This window comes from Diabrotica undecimpunctata, chromosome 7 (assembly GCF_040954645.1).
Source record: "Diabrotica undecimpunctata isolate CICGRU chromosome 7, icDiaUnde3, whole genome shotgun sequence".
Classification (NCBI taxonomy): Eukaryota; Metazoa; Arthropoda; class Insecta; order Coleoptera; family Chrysomelidae; genus Diabrotica; species Diabrotica undecimpunctata.
In genome coordinates, this window is record NC_092809.1 from 98219532 (window position 1) to 98237749 (window position 18218).

The 18218-nt window shown below is 34.4% G+C and overlaps 1 protein-coding gene across 1 annotated transcript in view; it reads right to left on the reverse strand.

Annotated features, from left to right (window-relative positions):
* LOC140446566 (uncharacterized) overlaps positions 1 to 18218 on the reverse strand; it is a 106816-nt gene that overhangs the window by 66301 nt on the left and 22297 nt on the right. The window contains exons 3-7 of the mRNA XM_072539130.1: positions 16134 to 16324; positions 15954 to 16049; positions 14066 to 14303; positions 8333 to 8508; positions 1746 to 1934 (exon numbers count right to left, since the gene is read on the reverse strand). Coding sequence (XP_072395231.1) covers positions 1746 to 1934; positions 8333 to 8508; positions 14066 to 14303; positions 15954 to 16049; positions 16134 to 16324 — 890 coding nt within the window. The remainder of the gene's footprint in view (positions 1 to 1745; positions 1935 to 8332; positions 8509 to 14065; positions 14304 to 15953; positions 16050 to 16133; positions 16325 to 18218) is intronic.

Genomic DNA, 18218 nt, shown 5'->3' on the forward strand with positions numbered 1-18218 from the left:
GCAGACTACATCATATAAGTACATAGGACATGAAATTCGGTTAAGCAGAGATAACAAGACAAGTGAGCTTCTACGCCGAATAGGATTAGCCTGGGCAGTTTTTGGTAAATTAAACTATGTATTTAACTCGGATCTACCCATAATATGTTTCAAAAGGAACATCTTTGACCAATGTGGGTTACCTGTACTCACTTATTGAGCGGAAACATTAACACTCACAAAAGGTAGTTAATAAGATTCGCGGAACTCACATGGCTATGGAGTGCCAGATGTTGGGTGTCTCTCTGAAAGACCAAATTCCAAACGAAGCAATACGTCGTAGAACAAAAACAACAGATGCTATCGAAAAAATCGCATCGTTAAAATGGAATTGGGTAGGATACGTCGCCAGATTATAAGACAACCGATGGACAAAACGTATTTTAGAATGAAGACCAAGGCAAGAAGCAATACGGAGCAGAGGATGCCCACCAACTAATTAGACTGACGACCTGAAGCATGTTAGCAACAACTGGATGCAAGCAGCACAAGACAGAGACAGATGGAAAGAGCTGAGGAAGACCTACCTCCAGCAATGGACGCATACAGATTAATGATGATGATGATGATGATGATGATGATGATAAAGTCCTCCTAGCAAAATAGCATCACGTTAATCCATCGTGACTAGACTGAAAGGCACTATATGTGGACAGGTAAATGGCTTGCCTCTAAGCGTACACGCGAAAGCATACGTTGACGCTTTTTGAATTTTTGAATGATTAAAGGAACGTTGAAACACATGTTGAAAGTGAAATCACACCAGTGTGGACATACCCAACTGGTTCTTTATTTCATTACTTCGCTCCTTGCCATTCTTCTAATAATTTAAAAGTAATGGAAGATTGGTTGGAAAAAATTATATTATACATTCTTCGAGAATTTTTTTTTTCAAAATCTCAGATATTCCAAAATCTAAGCGGATTAGAAAGGTTTGGCTGTTATTGTACCAAATTATCTAAAAATGCATTACTAAAATGAGCTTGCATCTAAGACACAATTGCAATCAACAAATAACAATCTAAGACCAACAACTTTATTTGCTAATATTCTCACTTAATATTTCAAAAAACCTGTGATTATTATTTTACACCTAGGAATCGAATTGAAAGGATTTGTTTGATTTTAGATTTTTTGATTGCTAACTTACCAAAGCTTTTTAAATTTGGTTGTGCATTTATTCTTGTTTTTCAATAATTTAATATATATTATTTACTACCCAACATAAACGATATGATAAAATATGTGCTTAATGTATAGATTAGTAAACGCATGTTGTTACAATAATATTTTCAATAATTTTATCACTACTAAATGTTCGATGGGATCTCCATATTATATTGTGTCCATAAAAATACCCTACAATTCTAATCGAAGCTAGATATTTACAACTAAAATCATCTAATTCTTCTACTAATAATTTATAATCAAGTGGAATATAAATACAACAATTTGTGGGCTTGTTTGAGTAGCACACAGTAACAGCAATAGTTCCAATTTAGTTCTTAAGTAGAAATGATCTTATACAAGTTTTCGCTGATAAATATAGAAGAGTCTACACTTGCTTTAGGGAGTTCTATTTTAATCTAATGTATGCTTTAAATTCTTTAAGATTTCGTTGCTACAAATTTATAATTAATATTCAAAATGTAAAACTTAATTAAAAATATAATAAAATATTTTAACAAATAAAATATGTGTTTTACCTTTACGCCAGTAGGAAATTGCAAAGTTATAGGATTATCTGCTACTATTCCGGAACCCTGACCACCATAGTCTCCTATCCTGGTATTAAAACAAGCTACTTTAACTTCACCGACTAATCCAAAGTACATTATACCGTTAGAATCAATCGCCTCAGCAACAGCTTGAGTTCTTCGTTTTCCACTAAAGGTCTAAAATACAGAAGTGTAACTTATTAGTTATTACTATATAAAATAAAGTAAAAGCGTCTAATCTATAATGGTATATATTAATTATAATATTTAAATTATCCAGAAGGATTAAAAATTTCATAACGTTTTCGGTCTTAATAGTAATTGAAAACATCATCAACGAAAACATCTTAAAATTAATTGGAACTAGCCATATAGCAAGGTCAAATAATCCTTTAATTATATATTAAAAATACTAAATTTTAAAATTGTTATCACACGACGTCGATGTAAGAGGCTTTCACTTTAAGGGAACATACAGATACCAGCTTGAAACAAGGACATTATAGTACTACGGAAGATGATCGTTGGATGATCTAAATAGGTTTATCTCAAAGTCAATGTAAGACAAAGAGATAGCAATAACCGCTATTTTAGATATAGAAGGGGCATTTAATAATGTCACTACCAGCTCTTTGATAGGGGCTATGAGTAGACGAGGCGCACCTGCGGTAATATTCAGATGGATAAGGGCATCCCTGGGGAAAAGGACACTAATATCCACTCTGGGTTAAGCAACGATCAAAGCAAAATTAGGTGGAGGCTGTCCATAAGGAGTTCTGTCCCCTCTACTTTGGGCAACCTTGATAGAGATCTCCTCAGAAATCTGTGCGTAGAAGGTTTTTACTGTTTAGGATAGGCTGACGATATAGCAATCGTTGTCAGGGACAGGTTTGCCCAGGTGGTGTCTCAGAGAATGCAAGCAGTCCTAAATATAGTTGACGACTGCTGTAAACAAGAAAGACTGATAGTTAATGCTCAGAAAACACAAATCGTCAACTTCGCCAAAAAAAAAAACAACACTATAAGGCCTAAAACTACCACAGATATTTCATTTGCCAAAGAAATAAAATACCATGGGATGTATTTTGATCACAGGCTTACATGGAATACAGGCAGATGTAAAAGAATGTGCGGTAAGAATTGGGGACTTAAACCCAAAATGACTCTATGGTGATACACAAGGGTTATTAAACCTATGGCTCGGTGAAGTAGTGGACTAAGACGCAGCAAGTGGAAGCAATAAGGCTGCCAGGTGATACACAAAGGCTGTATTACGGGGGCCATAAAAACAACTCCTACAGTAGCATTGGAAGTCCTGCTGAATCTACCACCACTGCATATATTTATACAGGGCAAAGCCAGATCAGTGATCAGTAGTCAGCAACATATAAGCCAGATGCATGATGCTGACAACAGAAAGCTACCCAAGGAGCTAAAAGCCGATATTATGATGGGGCAACCTATCGATACAACAGCTACGAGATATAGCTTTAACAATAAGTTTACAATTAAGATACTAGGCAGGGAAGACTGCAATGAAGATGTAACCATACAAGCTGATGCTACCTGGTACATGGATGGCTCAAAAAAATCGGAGCCGGCATAGTAGGGACAAATTAAGAGATATATTTCCCGGAAAGTTTATCTAAGGATGTGACAGTTTTCAAGCGGAAATAACGGCAATCCATCACTGCGTGGAAGAAACAGAAAGGCAGGAAAGAACGTTTCGTTTAGTTGCCATCTTCACAGATAGTCAGGCAGCACTTAAGGCACTCAATTCTGTAGAGGTCAATTCTAAGCTAGTATGGGATTGTGTTAGTGCCCTAAATAAACTAGGAGACCGTAGCAAGGTTACGGTAGCCTGGGTATCAGGGCACGACGATCATAAAGATAATGAAAAAGTAGATGAAATGGCCAAACACGGTTCAGCAACGCCATTCATTGGACCGGAACCCTTTTCGCGGCGTTGCAAAGACAGTAACAAGAACGGCTACAAGGCCAAAATTTACGGCAGACCTAATAAGCAAAGCCAGGAAAACAGTCAACAAAGCCATAGTAGGTCTTCTAACAGGTAAGCTAATTAGGCACTTGAAGCTGATGGGATTATCAGATGATGACCTGCAGAAACAGCAGAGCACATTCTATGTCAGTGTGACAGTCTGACAAATGTGCGGTTGTTTGCATTAGGAGAAGAAAATCCATCGACAGATAGCTACATGGAAGGTACAGTCTCAAAGCTATTAGACTTTTTAAAAAGGGTCAGGCTAGAAAATGTTATTTAGGACTAGAGGACCACAATAGATCTAAAAAGGTCGCAGTGGAATAGGCCAAAAGGCCAACTCTTTAAATTTATCTATCTATCTACGGAAGATATCAGCCAACTGTACTAACAGTTGTAATTGAGTGAAATTACTTATAGCACAATACTGCACGTGCCGCGCAGCAGGTATATCAAATGCAACAATAAAAGTGCCGCAACAACAAGGCAAAAAGTATTATCCATAGGCCTGTAATAATAATAGATAATTTATGTTAGCGGGACACTTACAAATTAGATAGATAGATAAAATTACTGGTTTATGTTAAAAACAGTCTTATTCACTTCGTGTATGACACAGAAGTAAAGATATCTCGCGGTTTTTTCCAGGTACTTAAATCTTTGTTAAGGTGTGGTAATTTCAAAACTAATGCATACTTCACCCTAGTAGGGGTTACATACAAAGAACCGTTTCGTATCAACAAGGGGGTATGCAATTTTGGAGATTTAAAGCTACAATAGCAGCGTCAGGCATCCGACAACCGAGATCTCAGCAAAGTAAAGACGTGGCTGGACAGCAGCGACCTCATACTGGTGGCTGAAAAGACTCAATCAATGATCCTTAAGGGTCCGAGGGCCAGAGACTATATAGTTTTTTTATTGAAGGGAGAAAGGATTTTACCTGCCAAAAAGTAAAGTACTTGGGGGTAGTTCTAGATACGAGGCAAACTGCCAAAAGAAGAATTTTAATGAAAGTATCATCATAAAATAATTAACATCAAAAAATATTGGAGAATGCTAGAAAAAGCCCAAGGGAAAGTACCGCTAGGGTTAGCATGTGCATACAGAACAACATCAACGGTGGCAATGCAAGTGATCGCAGAGGTGTTACCCATCTACCTGATGGCTAAGGAAAGGGCAAAAACCTGCAGAAAGGATGAGCAGGAGAAAATAGTAACTAGAAATAGCAGTATAAACAAGTATCAGGAAGAATAGAAAAACGAACATAGGGCGGCCTGGACGAGGGTATTAAGTTCTAATATTCCAGGCTGGATGAAATGCGCGGAAGGAAATACTAGAGAGGAGTGTACTGCAAAACTAAGAAAGAGAGAGAGACAGAGGGAGAGAGAGATACAGAGAGAGAGTAAGAAATGACGAGATATTTACGTGATATACCGATGAGTAGTCCGGTTGAGGAGGTGGACTTAAGTTGGTAGGCATGGTGCTATGGTTTTATCTGTGAGCACGACTCCTTTGGGAGGTCTGAGTACAGATGTAGCCTTCCACCCTAAATCTATCATCCACACGCCAAGGCATCCTTAATGGGACACTGCCTTTAGAAGATAAAAAAGGCATCCGACAATTTAGGGACGATGATACGATGATCATGTCGTTTTAGTAGCAATAGACGTAGCAAAAAAAAAGTTTTGAATGAAATAATTAATAATTAAGTTAACATGCTTCACTGTCTAAGATATCTAAGATATATATATATATATATATATATATATATATATATATATATATATATATATATATATATATATAAGAAAATATATATATATATATATATATATATATATATATATATATATATATATCTGGTTATTTGGTCTGACCATCGAAGTGACGATCTTCCTCGGGTTCTTTATATATATATATTGTGGTAAGCCTAGTATTCATATCGAGTTCTGTCAATATTGAGACATTTGTGCGATGTGTTGTCCAGGGTATGCGCATCATTCTACGATATACCCACATTTCAAAGACCATTATACGTCGTGAGTCAGACTTTTTAATGGTCCAAGTTTCTGACGCATAGGTAGCGATAGAAAGCATCCGTATTAGGCGCAGTTTCGTGTTCATGGTTATGTCCGTATCTTTCCAGATTTTAGTAAGTGTGACCGTTGCTGATCTGGCCATTATAAGGCGTCGACGTATCTCTTCTTCGCGTCCACCATTGTTTGTGATATCACAACCTAAGTAATTGAAACGGCTTACCATTTCACTGTACATTCATTTTAAGTCCATATTCACGACTAATAGTATCTAGTCTGTTCATGATATATTCAACATCATTTTTTGATGATGCTAGTACTAAAGTGTCGTCAGCATAGCTGAAATTACTGATTTTTAGGGCTTCCGACTGATATTCCTCCTTGCCATTCGTCGAATACAATGCGCATGATGTGTTCGCTATATATATTGAATAACGTGGGAGAGATAATACATCCTTGACGAACACCGGCTTTTAGTTAAAAATTATCGGAATGTTATTGACTCTTACGTTTGCTGTGTTGTTGATATACAGTTATTTCAGTAGGTATATTAGATGCTCGGGGGTACCCATTTCTCTCAGTATTCCCCACATTTTATGCCACTTTACATTATCGAACGCTTTCGAGTAGTCGACGAAGCACAAATATGTTTCTAGATTAAATTCTCTAGATTTTTCTATAATTTGTCCGAGATTGAGAATTTGTTCTCTTGTGCCTCTTCCAGAGACAAATCCACATTGTTCTTGTGGAGTCTGTGGTAGAAGTATTGATTTTAATCTCTCGTTAATTATAGTTAGCAGAACTTTACTTGCGTGGGAGATCATTGCTATAGTGCGGTAGTTATTACAGTCAGTTGGTGAGCCTTTCTTATAAATGGGTATGAAAGTGAGCTTACACCAATCATCTGGCCATTGTCCTGTGTTCCTAATTTCATTACACAGTTTGAACATTACTTAAATTTCTATGTCTCCCCGTTCTTTAAGTGCTTCCACCATGATTCTCCTTAAGATTTTCCAGTTTTTAATTTTTTAATTGCGGTTTCTATTTCCGATTTTAAAATATGTGGTTCTTTTTCGTCATTTATTTCTTCTGGATTCACGTCTTCATGGTCACTATGAAACAACATTTCACAATATTATTTCCATGTCGCTGCTATGGCCTCTGGATTGGTAATGATCGTTCCCAAGTTATCTTTAATTATCTACGTTTGTGGTTTGAACTCTTTATTTAAGTATTTTACTTTGGCAAACAGTTCTCTAGATTCTTGACGGTCGGCGTGTTCTTGTAGTTGTTTGCATATTTCTTTAATATGATTATTTTTGTCTCTTCTACTTGATGACTTTATGCGTCTGTTTACATTTGCTATCTTGTTTTCAGTTCCTGTTGGATTTGAAGCATTGTTTCTAATTTTTCTTCGTTCTTCTACTAGGTTCAGTGTCTCATCAGTCATCCAGTGTTTTTCTTTCCTTGGGATTTCCTTGGGGTTTGTAATATTTATTGCGTCTATAATCCACGTCTTTGTATGTTTCCATGTTTGATTGGGATCGCCAGTAATGTTTGGTGTGTTACTATGTCTTAGTGTTTCTTTGTATTTTTAGACTCTTTAAGTATGTATTTAATTGTTTTATTTGTTTCAGTTATTTTACGAAATTTGAGACGGAATTCGGATTGTAACAGTTTATTGTCTGTTCCGCAATCAGCCGCTGGTTTTGTCTTTACGTTAACTACTGAACTTTTTCATCGTTTGCTGACAAGAATATAATCTATTTAGTGTTTACATCTTCCCCCGGTGAAGTCCAAGTTGATAGTTTTCGCGGATGATGCTTAAACATGGTGTTCATGATACTAAGTTCAGTGTCGATGACAAATTAGCCTTTCTGCTCTCTCATTTAGTTCACCTATTCCAAATTCACCAACTGTTCCTTTCAGCAGATCTTCTGTTGTTGTTTTGCCTATTTTTGCGTTCCAATCACCCAATATTATGACTGTTTTTTTTTTGGTATATTAGCGATGTTACTATTTAATAATTGGTACATCCCTTCCACTTCTTCATCTGTTTCATTGCATGTTGGCCTATACACTTGTAGTACATGGATCTTTGTTGGCTGTCCATCGAGAGTAATTTTAATTAGGCGGTCATTTATTGGAAGGTATTCATATACACATTTTGCCAGGTTCTTCTGTACCAGTATTGCTACGCCTTTTTGACAGGTTTTATTGGCTCCCGACATGAATATTTTATAGTAGTTGGATTCCCAGTGACCCTAAGGCCCGGAGACACCTAATTGAATTAAAATATTTTGTTTGTAAAATCTTTTGTCTGTGCTTTGGTTCGGGTTTGGCTTTTATCTCCAGTATTTTTTTTATTGTACCTACTCCTAGATCATATTTTCGTCGCATTAAATTTTATACGACATGAATAAGGTATTTTAGTTATTTTTACAAAATATTTTTCCTACAAGGAAAAAGAAAACATAAAGAATAAAACTAAATCCCTAAATATATGGAAGATTATCAATAATTTTGTTAACAATACTCACATGAAATAGTTGAGGTTGTGGGATACGGGATAAGGTTTCATTTCTAAGGTGAGCTGTATATATCCAGTTTTCAGTAGGACTAGACATTGCATGATAAAATAGTTTTCTTTGTCCTCCATCCGAGCTTGGTGACAGACTCATTCCCAAGATACCGTCCATAAGATCAAAAGAATCTCCTAAAATTATTTAATTTCAATTATGTTTTTATCTTCAGATTATGAAAATATTATTTAAATAAAATATGGTAATATATTATTTGCACTGTTATATTTATAACACTAAATTAACCTAAATATAGACCTCATTATATGAGTTTTTTAAATATTTATAGGATTTTTAATCTCTATAAGGATAAAAAAAGTTTATATTAATGCCTTGATTTAGTAATGGGTGAGCTAAGTGATCTATTATTTATCTGTCCTTGTCACAATCACTGACAAGATTAAAGATCTACCTAAACAACCTGTAACGATAACGCCGCCGAACGCCGTCATCGCTTTCTAACAGCTATACTTTTTCCATTGTCAATTTGCCAAGCGTCGGCTTTTGAGGTTCTTTGATGTCGATGCCGACCATTGGCGTGGAAATTAAGAAAAGGGATCAGTTATCAAACGCATATTTCAAGAAAAATCATATAATTTTTATTAATTTTTGCATAATTATATTCAGGAAAATTTCTCAATTTTTGGGCAGAAATTGTTTAAACAATTTTTTAAACAAATTCAAAATATCACCTTTTGTGCTCCAAAAAATATTTTTTAGGTTTTTGGGTGACTCTAAATAAGATCTATGTCATTTTTCTCAAAAGTTAATAGTTTTGGAGATATAAGCGATTTAAAATCCGAAAAATGCGATACCTAATATGCATTTTCGAGGCTTGAAAAATATGTAAATGAGTATTTTTGAGATTCAAGAGTATCTAAACTAAAGTATCAACATTGATTTTGGTGAGAAATCGGAGCAATATTTTCCGTAGCAGAAAAAGGTGATCTTTTGAATTTGAATTGTTTCCGGCAAAAATGTCCGGCACCCTTCAACCTTCGATTTGTTTAAACGGGGCATTTTTGAATAGGACTCTTCAAAGGACAGAATCAGTTTTTTTTTCAAATGGGAGCGGGCTCACAACACCGAATAAATAACAAATTAATTCTTTCAAATTAAAGCTTGTTAATTTTAGTGATTTATAAGAATATTGGACTTATTATTTAGTTTTTACATAAACCATAATATTTTTTTACAATTATCTGTAAATAATGGCTCATTCTGTCAGAAAATTTTAAAACATTGTCTATCCAGCAATTAAGATAGTCAACTGAAATTTAATTTTTAAACACGGCCTACTGTTAATGCACAAACAGGGTGAATCTTCAATATTTTGCTTCGAGTTAGAGATATCTGAAAAAGTTATTTGGAAAAGATGTTCCAAATATTATTTTAACCCCACGTAACAAAGTTTTATGTCAAAATTCGCACTTTTACTTTTTTCATTAATTGAAGAGCTTATTTCCAGTGTCTTAAATCCAAAATTTCGATTTTTTAAATTTTCTTTTTTAAACTTTATAGATTTCTTCAAGTCTAGAATAAAGTTATATGTACCAAAACAACTTCTTATTTACCATTTAAAAGTGCATATGAAAATTGTAAAATTGTATAATTTGTATGTTAAATTTGTATGAAAATCTGTAATTTCATGGATTTCATTATATGGATGTAAGACACTTTGGAAATAAGCTCTTCAATTGTAGTCAGGATTCTAAAACGGACAGTTGGCTGTCCCGAGATGCATCTTTAGACAGCCAATTGTAGATTTAGGATCGAGATTACAAATAATACTGAAAAACTAAAATTGCGAATTTTGTCATGAAATTTGGTATGTGCGTTTACAATAAGTGGAACAACTTTTCCAAATAAGTTTTTCCGATTTCTCTAACGCGAAGCAAAATATCGAAAATTTACCCTGTTTGTGGATTCGCAGTAAGCCGCGTTTAAAATTTAAATTTCAGATGACTATCTTAAAAAAATGTGCACTAACAACATGTATGACTGTGCAAAATGTCAAATCTGTATGTATTTTAGTAGCTGATATATAGAGTTGTCTTCATCTTAAATGCGACACACTGTATAATAATGAATACTAGTGTTCAAGATGCATCGCGATAGCTGTAAAGAAATTAATTAGAAGGACTGAAAAGAATCGTCAGTGTGCCTGTAAAATTGTAAACTGTTCGCTGAATAACGTCTTTTGCAGCAGTGTCAATCCTACCCAATTTTTTATTTGGTCGCTTTCGTTTTAAGGAATGATCTGTAACTGTGCCTAATTTAATAATTGTATATATCGTCTTATACCCGATTTTTTTAATACATGAATTCTCGAAACAATTGCATTATCAGCCATCCCAATATTTTCTTTTTTCAAACACTCATACATATTTAAAACTATTCTTTGGGATTGTACGTGCAAATCTTTATTTTTTAATTCAGAGCTGTCATTAACATAATTGTCATTATTTATTGATAACACAGAAGTTGATGCATCTTAAAAAATGCCATCCTAGAAAAATATAATATTACTTATAACTTATATTACCTATACCTTATAAGCCCCCGCCTCTGCAGTAGGAAATATTTTAGGGTATCGCATAGCAGACAACAGGTGTTCATTAGAATTTATTGGTTTGCGCTTCGCGCTGTTGCCATAATGCATGAGTTTAAAATTAGTGAATATAACCTTAATACCATTATTAATATATCTGCAATTTTTCATGTTTCCAGGTAAGGTATAAAATCAATGAAATTTGGGAAAAAATAATACAATTCTTGAAACCGTTTTTGAGAACTTGGATTCTTAAAAGTTGTCTGATTTCTTAAAAGTCGATCATTATATCTATAAAAGTATTACCGCTAAATTCACCAACAGGGCAACGTCGAACGTTCAAATTCTCTCCAGACTACAATGTTGCCAATATTCGAAAATTACTTAGAATATAAGTAATATATACAAAGTTCACGGTTGCTTTAATTCATTAGTGAAGAGTCCATGGAAATATTAGTACCTAGTTAATTAATTTATATATATATATATTTTTGAGAATAAGTTCATATTATTTTTTAAGAGTGTCGTTCGTTGACTAGCAATTGAATAATAACGAATAGAAAATAGAGAATATTTTTTAAATATAACCTTAGGAATTTTAGGAAATATGTCTGACAACCTTGATTTGAAAGGCGGTCTCTTTGATACCAGAATAAGACATGTTTATGTTGGAAAATTATTAGTGGATGTACTATACCTCTCTGTGTACCAGCACTCCCACCAATAGCTGAATATTACTATCGATAGCCATCGATACGGCCGAGAGTATAAAAATCCGTGCAGAGCGACGAGAAGTATCGATCCAGAGTACTGATCCGTCCTCCCTGTTCTTGCAGTTTATTTTTAATCGATCGCTTCTGTCAACCGCTTCCCGATCTTTGAGTATTGACTAAAGACCTTTCTTCGTCCTACCCAACCGAACACCGCTAACATTTATTTCTGTTTAGAGGTAGCAGCGCTCCATTCATCCGGAGTTTCCATATAAGCTTTGTCATTAATGAAACTCATGTCCCGGTCGCAATCTAGATAGGAATGTCCTCTGATGGGAAAAATTACTTTCACAAACTCAAACCTAGAGAATGAAGGAAGCAAAAACTGTGTTTTTTTTTTATTTTGTCCTCCACAAGAGTCGCAAAATATTATCAAATTTTGAACCTGAGATGACAGTACGTTATCCACAAAGTGATAAATCATCGAACACACATCGTTAGCCCCCTTTTTGCTACCAATTCGTCATAAGTTTAGAAAACAGAGGTAGAATCGACCAATACATGTACATTAAAGTACATGTACTACTAAAACTAAAATTAAGTTGCTGTTTATAGTAGACATCGTTGGAAGTCTATGATTATGGCTTCGGTATCGATTACTTTTGACGACAATTTTTGATATTTTCTTTTCACAGAATAAAATTTTTCACTTCTCGTAAGATGAAGTTGTTTCTCGTTGTTTTTTTCTTGTAATTTCTCCAAGATTTAATAGAATAGTTTAGAATACCTAGAAAGTTTTTTCTAGGTACTTAAATCTTTGTCAAGTTGTGGTAATTTTAAAACTAATGCATACTTCACTCTAGTAGAGGTTACGTACAAAGAACCGTTTTGAATCAACAAGAGGGCATGCTTGCTATTTTGGTAATTTAAGATTTGGGTTTTATATTCATAACTGCTGGCATCTATTTTCTGCGAAATGTAGCTACAGGTGTCTTTCCTAGGAAAATGCAATATTAAACTTTGTTTTAAAAATTTCGCGACACTTGTCGCACAATAATTTATTATCGGGATTTTTTTCTAAGTACATAGTATGTAACATAGTACATAGTAAAGTTGAGTTCATAGTAATGTTGAGTTCTTCAGGGTGATAAGTTTCCTTACTTTTTTCCGGAAGTAATGCGATTTTCTTCCTTTGATGAAACCAATAAATTTGGTCACTTTGACGATAGTATCTTCAAAAATTTTGTGGGACCTATTTCCGTGTTTTCCTCTAGCGTCTTATGGTACAGTGCCAGTTAAGGCCAGTGATTCTCGAATTCTTTGCACTCGGAAAGCAGAATGTCCATAAATGGATAAGAATGCTTTAAAACATACTTGCATATCGCAAAAGTCTCCATCAGGTCCACTCCTAACACAATAGGAATAAGAAGCAAGATTAGGTGTCCCTGTGCCCACTCGAATTTATCGACACATAACTGGGAGAACGGTTATCAGACCACCTAAATACCGATTCTAATCATCGTAGTTAGCAAGTTCATTGAATTAAGTCAAAACGCATGTCTTTCGGCTTAATTGACGTTTCCAAAACAACGAAAACGGTGGCACTTAGAATCTGGCCCTAGCTTATGAGTGGTAGCTCTCAGAAGTTTCATAACGTAACGGTTTTTCTTCTTTTTTTTTAGTAGCAGTCCCCACATCTACATCACTACAATCACTACCACTACTTTCCATTTAATCAATATGTACTCACTACTTTACTATTGCTCAAATAGAATCAACTGGTAAACTAGAACACACCAACGAAGTCGCTAAACTAAGGTTGGCGCCTTAGGACCCTGACGGTAATTTCCTAGCTGCGCGCGGACTATGATGGTTCTTCCCCAGTACACAGTTTCATTTAACATTTGTAATAAAAGCACTGTAAATGTTTTCCATTTTACTCCGTATCATCCGAAAGAATATGTATTCATTACTAGAAAACTTCGTCATCTCAATTTCGACCAAAAGTGGACTATGATTGTTTTCCCTCTGACTCCTCAAATACAAAGATCGGTTACAAAAGCAGAGTGGAAGGACTAAGAAAAAGATAGATAACACAAAAAAGGAAAGAACAGGTAAAAGAGAAATTGGAGACCAAAAACTAAGGACCGTAGTTATTGTCAAGCTATGGGCATAAAAGTCGAGGATATAAATTACGTTTTATTGTAAATAGTGATAGTATAAATAAACTAAAATAAATGTAAATAAAGGCTAAATAAACTAAGTATTAGGAACATTTAAATGATAAATTCAAAGACTATTTTTAAAAGATAAAAGAAATACTAAAAATATATTTGATTTTTTTTTAATTAAAATGTAAATATGTTATGTTCATCTATTGATACAGGCTCTCTATTAATGTTTACCAAACCAAATACCTGAGATGTTTACCTTGTACATTATAAGTTCCGTAATCAGGATAAGGATACATGGTCTTATCGGTTACTTTCCAAGACCTATCATTCTTCAAATCATAAACAACAATTGAATATGCCTGGCAATCTGCAAAATATGCAAATGTGTTTTGGCAGTAATTGTGTGAATTAAGAATCTCAATAACTGGAGTAACGAATATAGAGCGAGATTCATATTGATCACTTGGTATTTCGTACCTATGAAGCAGTGTATCCTAAAACAAATTAAAAAATTTAATATTATATGCGGCAAAGTAATTCTGCAGTTTTATGATATGTTTTTAATTGCACTTCCAGAAGTGTACTTCCATGGTCTCGAGCTGCAGAAACAATCCTTCCCAACTCTACGCCACACGCTAATATTTAGATGAGGATTCTATCGTTGTGGTTCTATTTGTGGTACTTTTTTTACATATTTAAAGAGAAGAAGGACAATATGCATACAAACATCTGTGACACCCAGGTATTGTTGGGTTCCTAATACACTAACGCAGTTATGCCACGACGAGATGCTCGACGGGGTTAGACCTTCGAAACTTTGTTTTATGACCACTCCGAGACGGTAGGCGTTTAACTAAAAAACTCTCCTCTGTCACTCCAGACATCAGGATGGAAGGGCCGGTTAAAGCAAAACATCGAGATGCTACTCGCTCGTTTAAGAATTCTGTTGTGACTTCCCTCTCCTCTCGTTCTTTTGAAGAGAGTAGCTCTCTGATGAATTTGTGAATCTGTGTCCACAACCACTCATCCCTCATTATTTTCTCTACCATTTATCTCTGAATAAAACATCACTCTCTATTAAACTTTTAGACACTCCAATGTTCCGCCCCTACGACTATGAATCCTGGCCCTTTCACCTGCCAGCATATGTAAGAAAACGCAGCCGGTGATCACGCACAGAGCGGCAGCTGACACAGTCCTAGGACTGACATAGGCACATGCCACCCGCAGCAGACTAATTCTGCCGACACGTACTATAAGCCTATTTGTGGTACTGGTCTGTTTAATTTTCATCCAGGCTATATAGACTGACAGGACAAATTTTGTATTTTTTTGAAAACTAAATCAGGCTTTTATTGTTTTCTGATTTATTTTTTGTGGTAAGAGTCGTCTTTTCGGTTTGGACCTACGTCCTTATTGGAAGAAACATTAGTCCAAAGTGGGATTAGGATTAACAGAGCTGGCATAAACAACACAAGGTACGTAGATAATACCGTCTTAATAGAAATCAATGCACAAGACCTGCAAACTTAATAAATCGTTGAATAAAAAGTTGGACAATGGAATACGAAACATAAAAAATAGATGTATTTGAGATGTATACATATATAGTGTATATATAGATGGATGCTGAAATTTCCATGGATACAAAAAGTTGCCAACGATGAGGCACTTCAAAGCACGATCAAACAAAGGTTAATAAAATACCTGGGTCATATTCTAAGAGGTAAGATTACTCTAAATAATATTAGAAGGTAAAGGACAAGAAATCAGTAGGAAGACACGAGAATCCATGGTTGAAGACGAGATTCGCAGAAATCTTTGAGCAGTCATTTTTAAAACTACAATTGCCACTTTCATCGGCAACCTTCGAAAGGAAACGGCGTACTAAGAAGAAGAGACAATATTTATCATATGACCAGTTTTTTCAGATATATATATATATATATATATATATATATATATATATATATATATATATATATATAGCATTGAAACATTGGATCCTTCAGAAAATCGACAGAAGAGCAAAGATACGTTCGATATGTTCTACAGGAGACATATGCTGAAAATTTCTGGCACAACAAAACTTACTTACAAAGTCTAGTGTACAAGATCAAGTGTCTTTAACAATAAGTACTTACGGTTTGTAGATCAAAAACCAATATCTGTGGTGGACAAATTGTTGTTTCTAATAATTTTCCGGTGTCCAAAACCCAGAGTCTTCCGCATTCATCAACCTAATAAGATATATGAATAATCTATAGTATAACAAACTGGTATATATTATAATTTGCTTAATATGCTACAGATGTAATACTTACCTTAACTCGATACACGGAAATAATTCTCTCCCTATTACACAATTCTGGATTTTTATGCCAATTCCAATTAGGATACGGTTTAATTACTGGATTTCCATTAAACTTTTTTGCAGAAAGAGTACCTAGTGTCGCTGGGACTCCATGCTGAAATCTTGGAACTGTTATAAATATTTTGTTTCCTTCCCATTCTCCTAAAAATAAAAAAAAGCAATGCTTCTAATTAAAATATATCATATAAGGTAAAACAATAGTAGTAGCGACTATAAAACAAGCATTATAATATAAAAAACTAACAGAAGAAAAGGTCAGAAACAAGTTAAAACGAGAAATAACAAAAATATTAGAAAGACAACTGTAAATAAAGATACTGACCAAGAATGGACACAAATAGAGAAGGTAATAACGGAATGGAGAGCAAAGACAGTAGGAAAAAATAAACAAAGCAAACAGTAAAGATTGGTTTGATACAGAAAATAAAAGGCAATTAGAAGCTAGAAGAAAAGTTAAAATGCAAATAAATATACTGAATACAACAGAAATGGGGAAAAGTTATGAAGCAACAAAGAGGAAAGGAAAACAGACCTGCAGAAAAAGAAACGAGAATACTGGGAAGTGAAGTTACAAGATATGGAAAACCATATGATAAACAAAGAGATTAAAAAGTTCATACTTATTTCATATCATGCTTCTACGAAAGTAAAGAAAGCACGCTTATAGGCGACTTACCAAGAAAACTAGAGTGGTGGACAGAATATTTTGAGGAACTGCTAAACCTAGAGGAAAATTCCAATAAAATACAATCGTAAACCGGACCAAAGCAAAACAACAATGAGGCCGAAATAAAGAAAGCATCAGATCATAAGATAAAGGAAATAATAAAGCAGCTGAAGAATAACTAGAATCCATGAGAAAACGGTATCACAGAAAAATATTTATAAGGAAGGTGAACCGCTATTACTCCAACGACTAATCAACCTAATAAAATGGATTTGGAAAAATAAGAAGTTACAACAAAGCTGGAAAAATGCATCCATATGCCCGATTCACAAAAAAAGAGATAAAGGGAGATCAATAAAATTATAGAGGACTTTCTCTATTAGATGTAGCATATAAGATATTGGCTTTATAAAAAAACAACTGGAAGTTTTGAACAGAGTTTGAATCTAAAATAATAGGTGAATATGAGGGAGGGTTTATAAGAAGCAGATCTGCAATAATCAGATTTTTACAATAAAACAAATATTGTATAACAGCTACAGCTAACAGATATTTGAACAGAGTTTAAATCTAAAATAATAGGTGAATATGAGGTAGTGTTTATAAGAAGCAGATCTGCAATAATCAGATTTTTACGATAAAACAAATATTGTATAACAGCTACAAACAAAATCTAGGTTAGTGCGTTTTGTTTATGGATTTTAAGCAGGCATACGACTTAATCGATTAAAAAATATATACGAAGCAATAGATCTGTTAAAAATACCTACCAAACTTATTGAAGTTACCTACAACGTTAATGGAAATGAAGTTAAAAGAAACGTCAAATGAAGTGATCCTAAAAGGAAGTATATTCGAGTCTTTTACGGTAAGAGAAGGATTAAGACGAGGAGATCCACTGTCACAACTTTATTTAACCTTGCCCTAGAAGCTATCATACGAAAAAGAGGTGTAGAAAGATGATATAATATACTACAAGAGACAAAAAGTTATCGCTTTTGTAGACGATATAGCATTAATTGCGAGATCAAAATCAGAAGTAATAGAAATATCTAAAAAATTAAATTTTATCGAAACTCAGAGTGACGATTGAGCCGAAGAAAATGCTGAAATAAAAACAGAATTACTAAAGGAAGTCCTTCTTCTTAGGGTGTCTCTCCGTTCCAAATGTTGGCGATCATTCTGGCTATGATGACTTTGTTAGTTACTATACGGAATAGCTGTGTTGAGGTCCTTTTATATCATGCTCTCAGGTTAGCAAGCCAGAATATTCTTCTTCGTTCTGAGGCCCTTTTTCTTTTAAGTTTACCTTGCTAAATGCACTAAAGTAGCTCATATCTGCCTTGATTTCTTATTATATATCCCAAT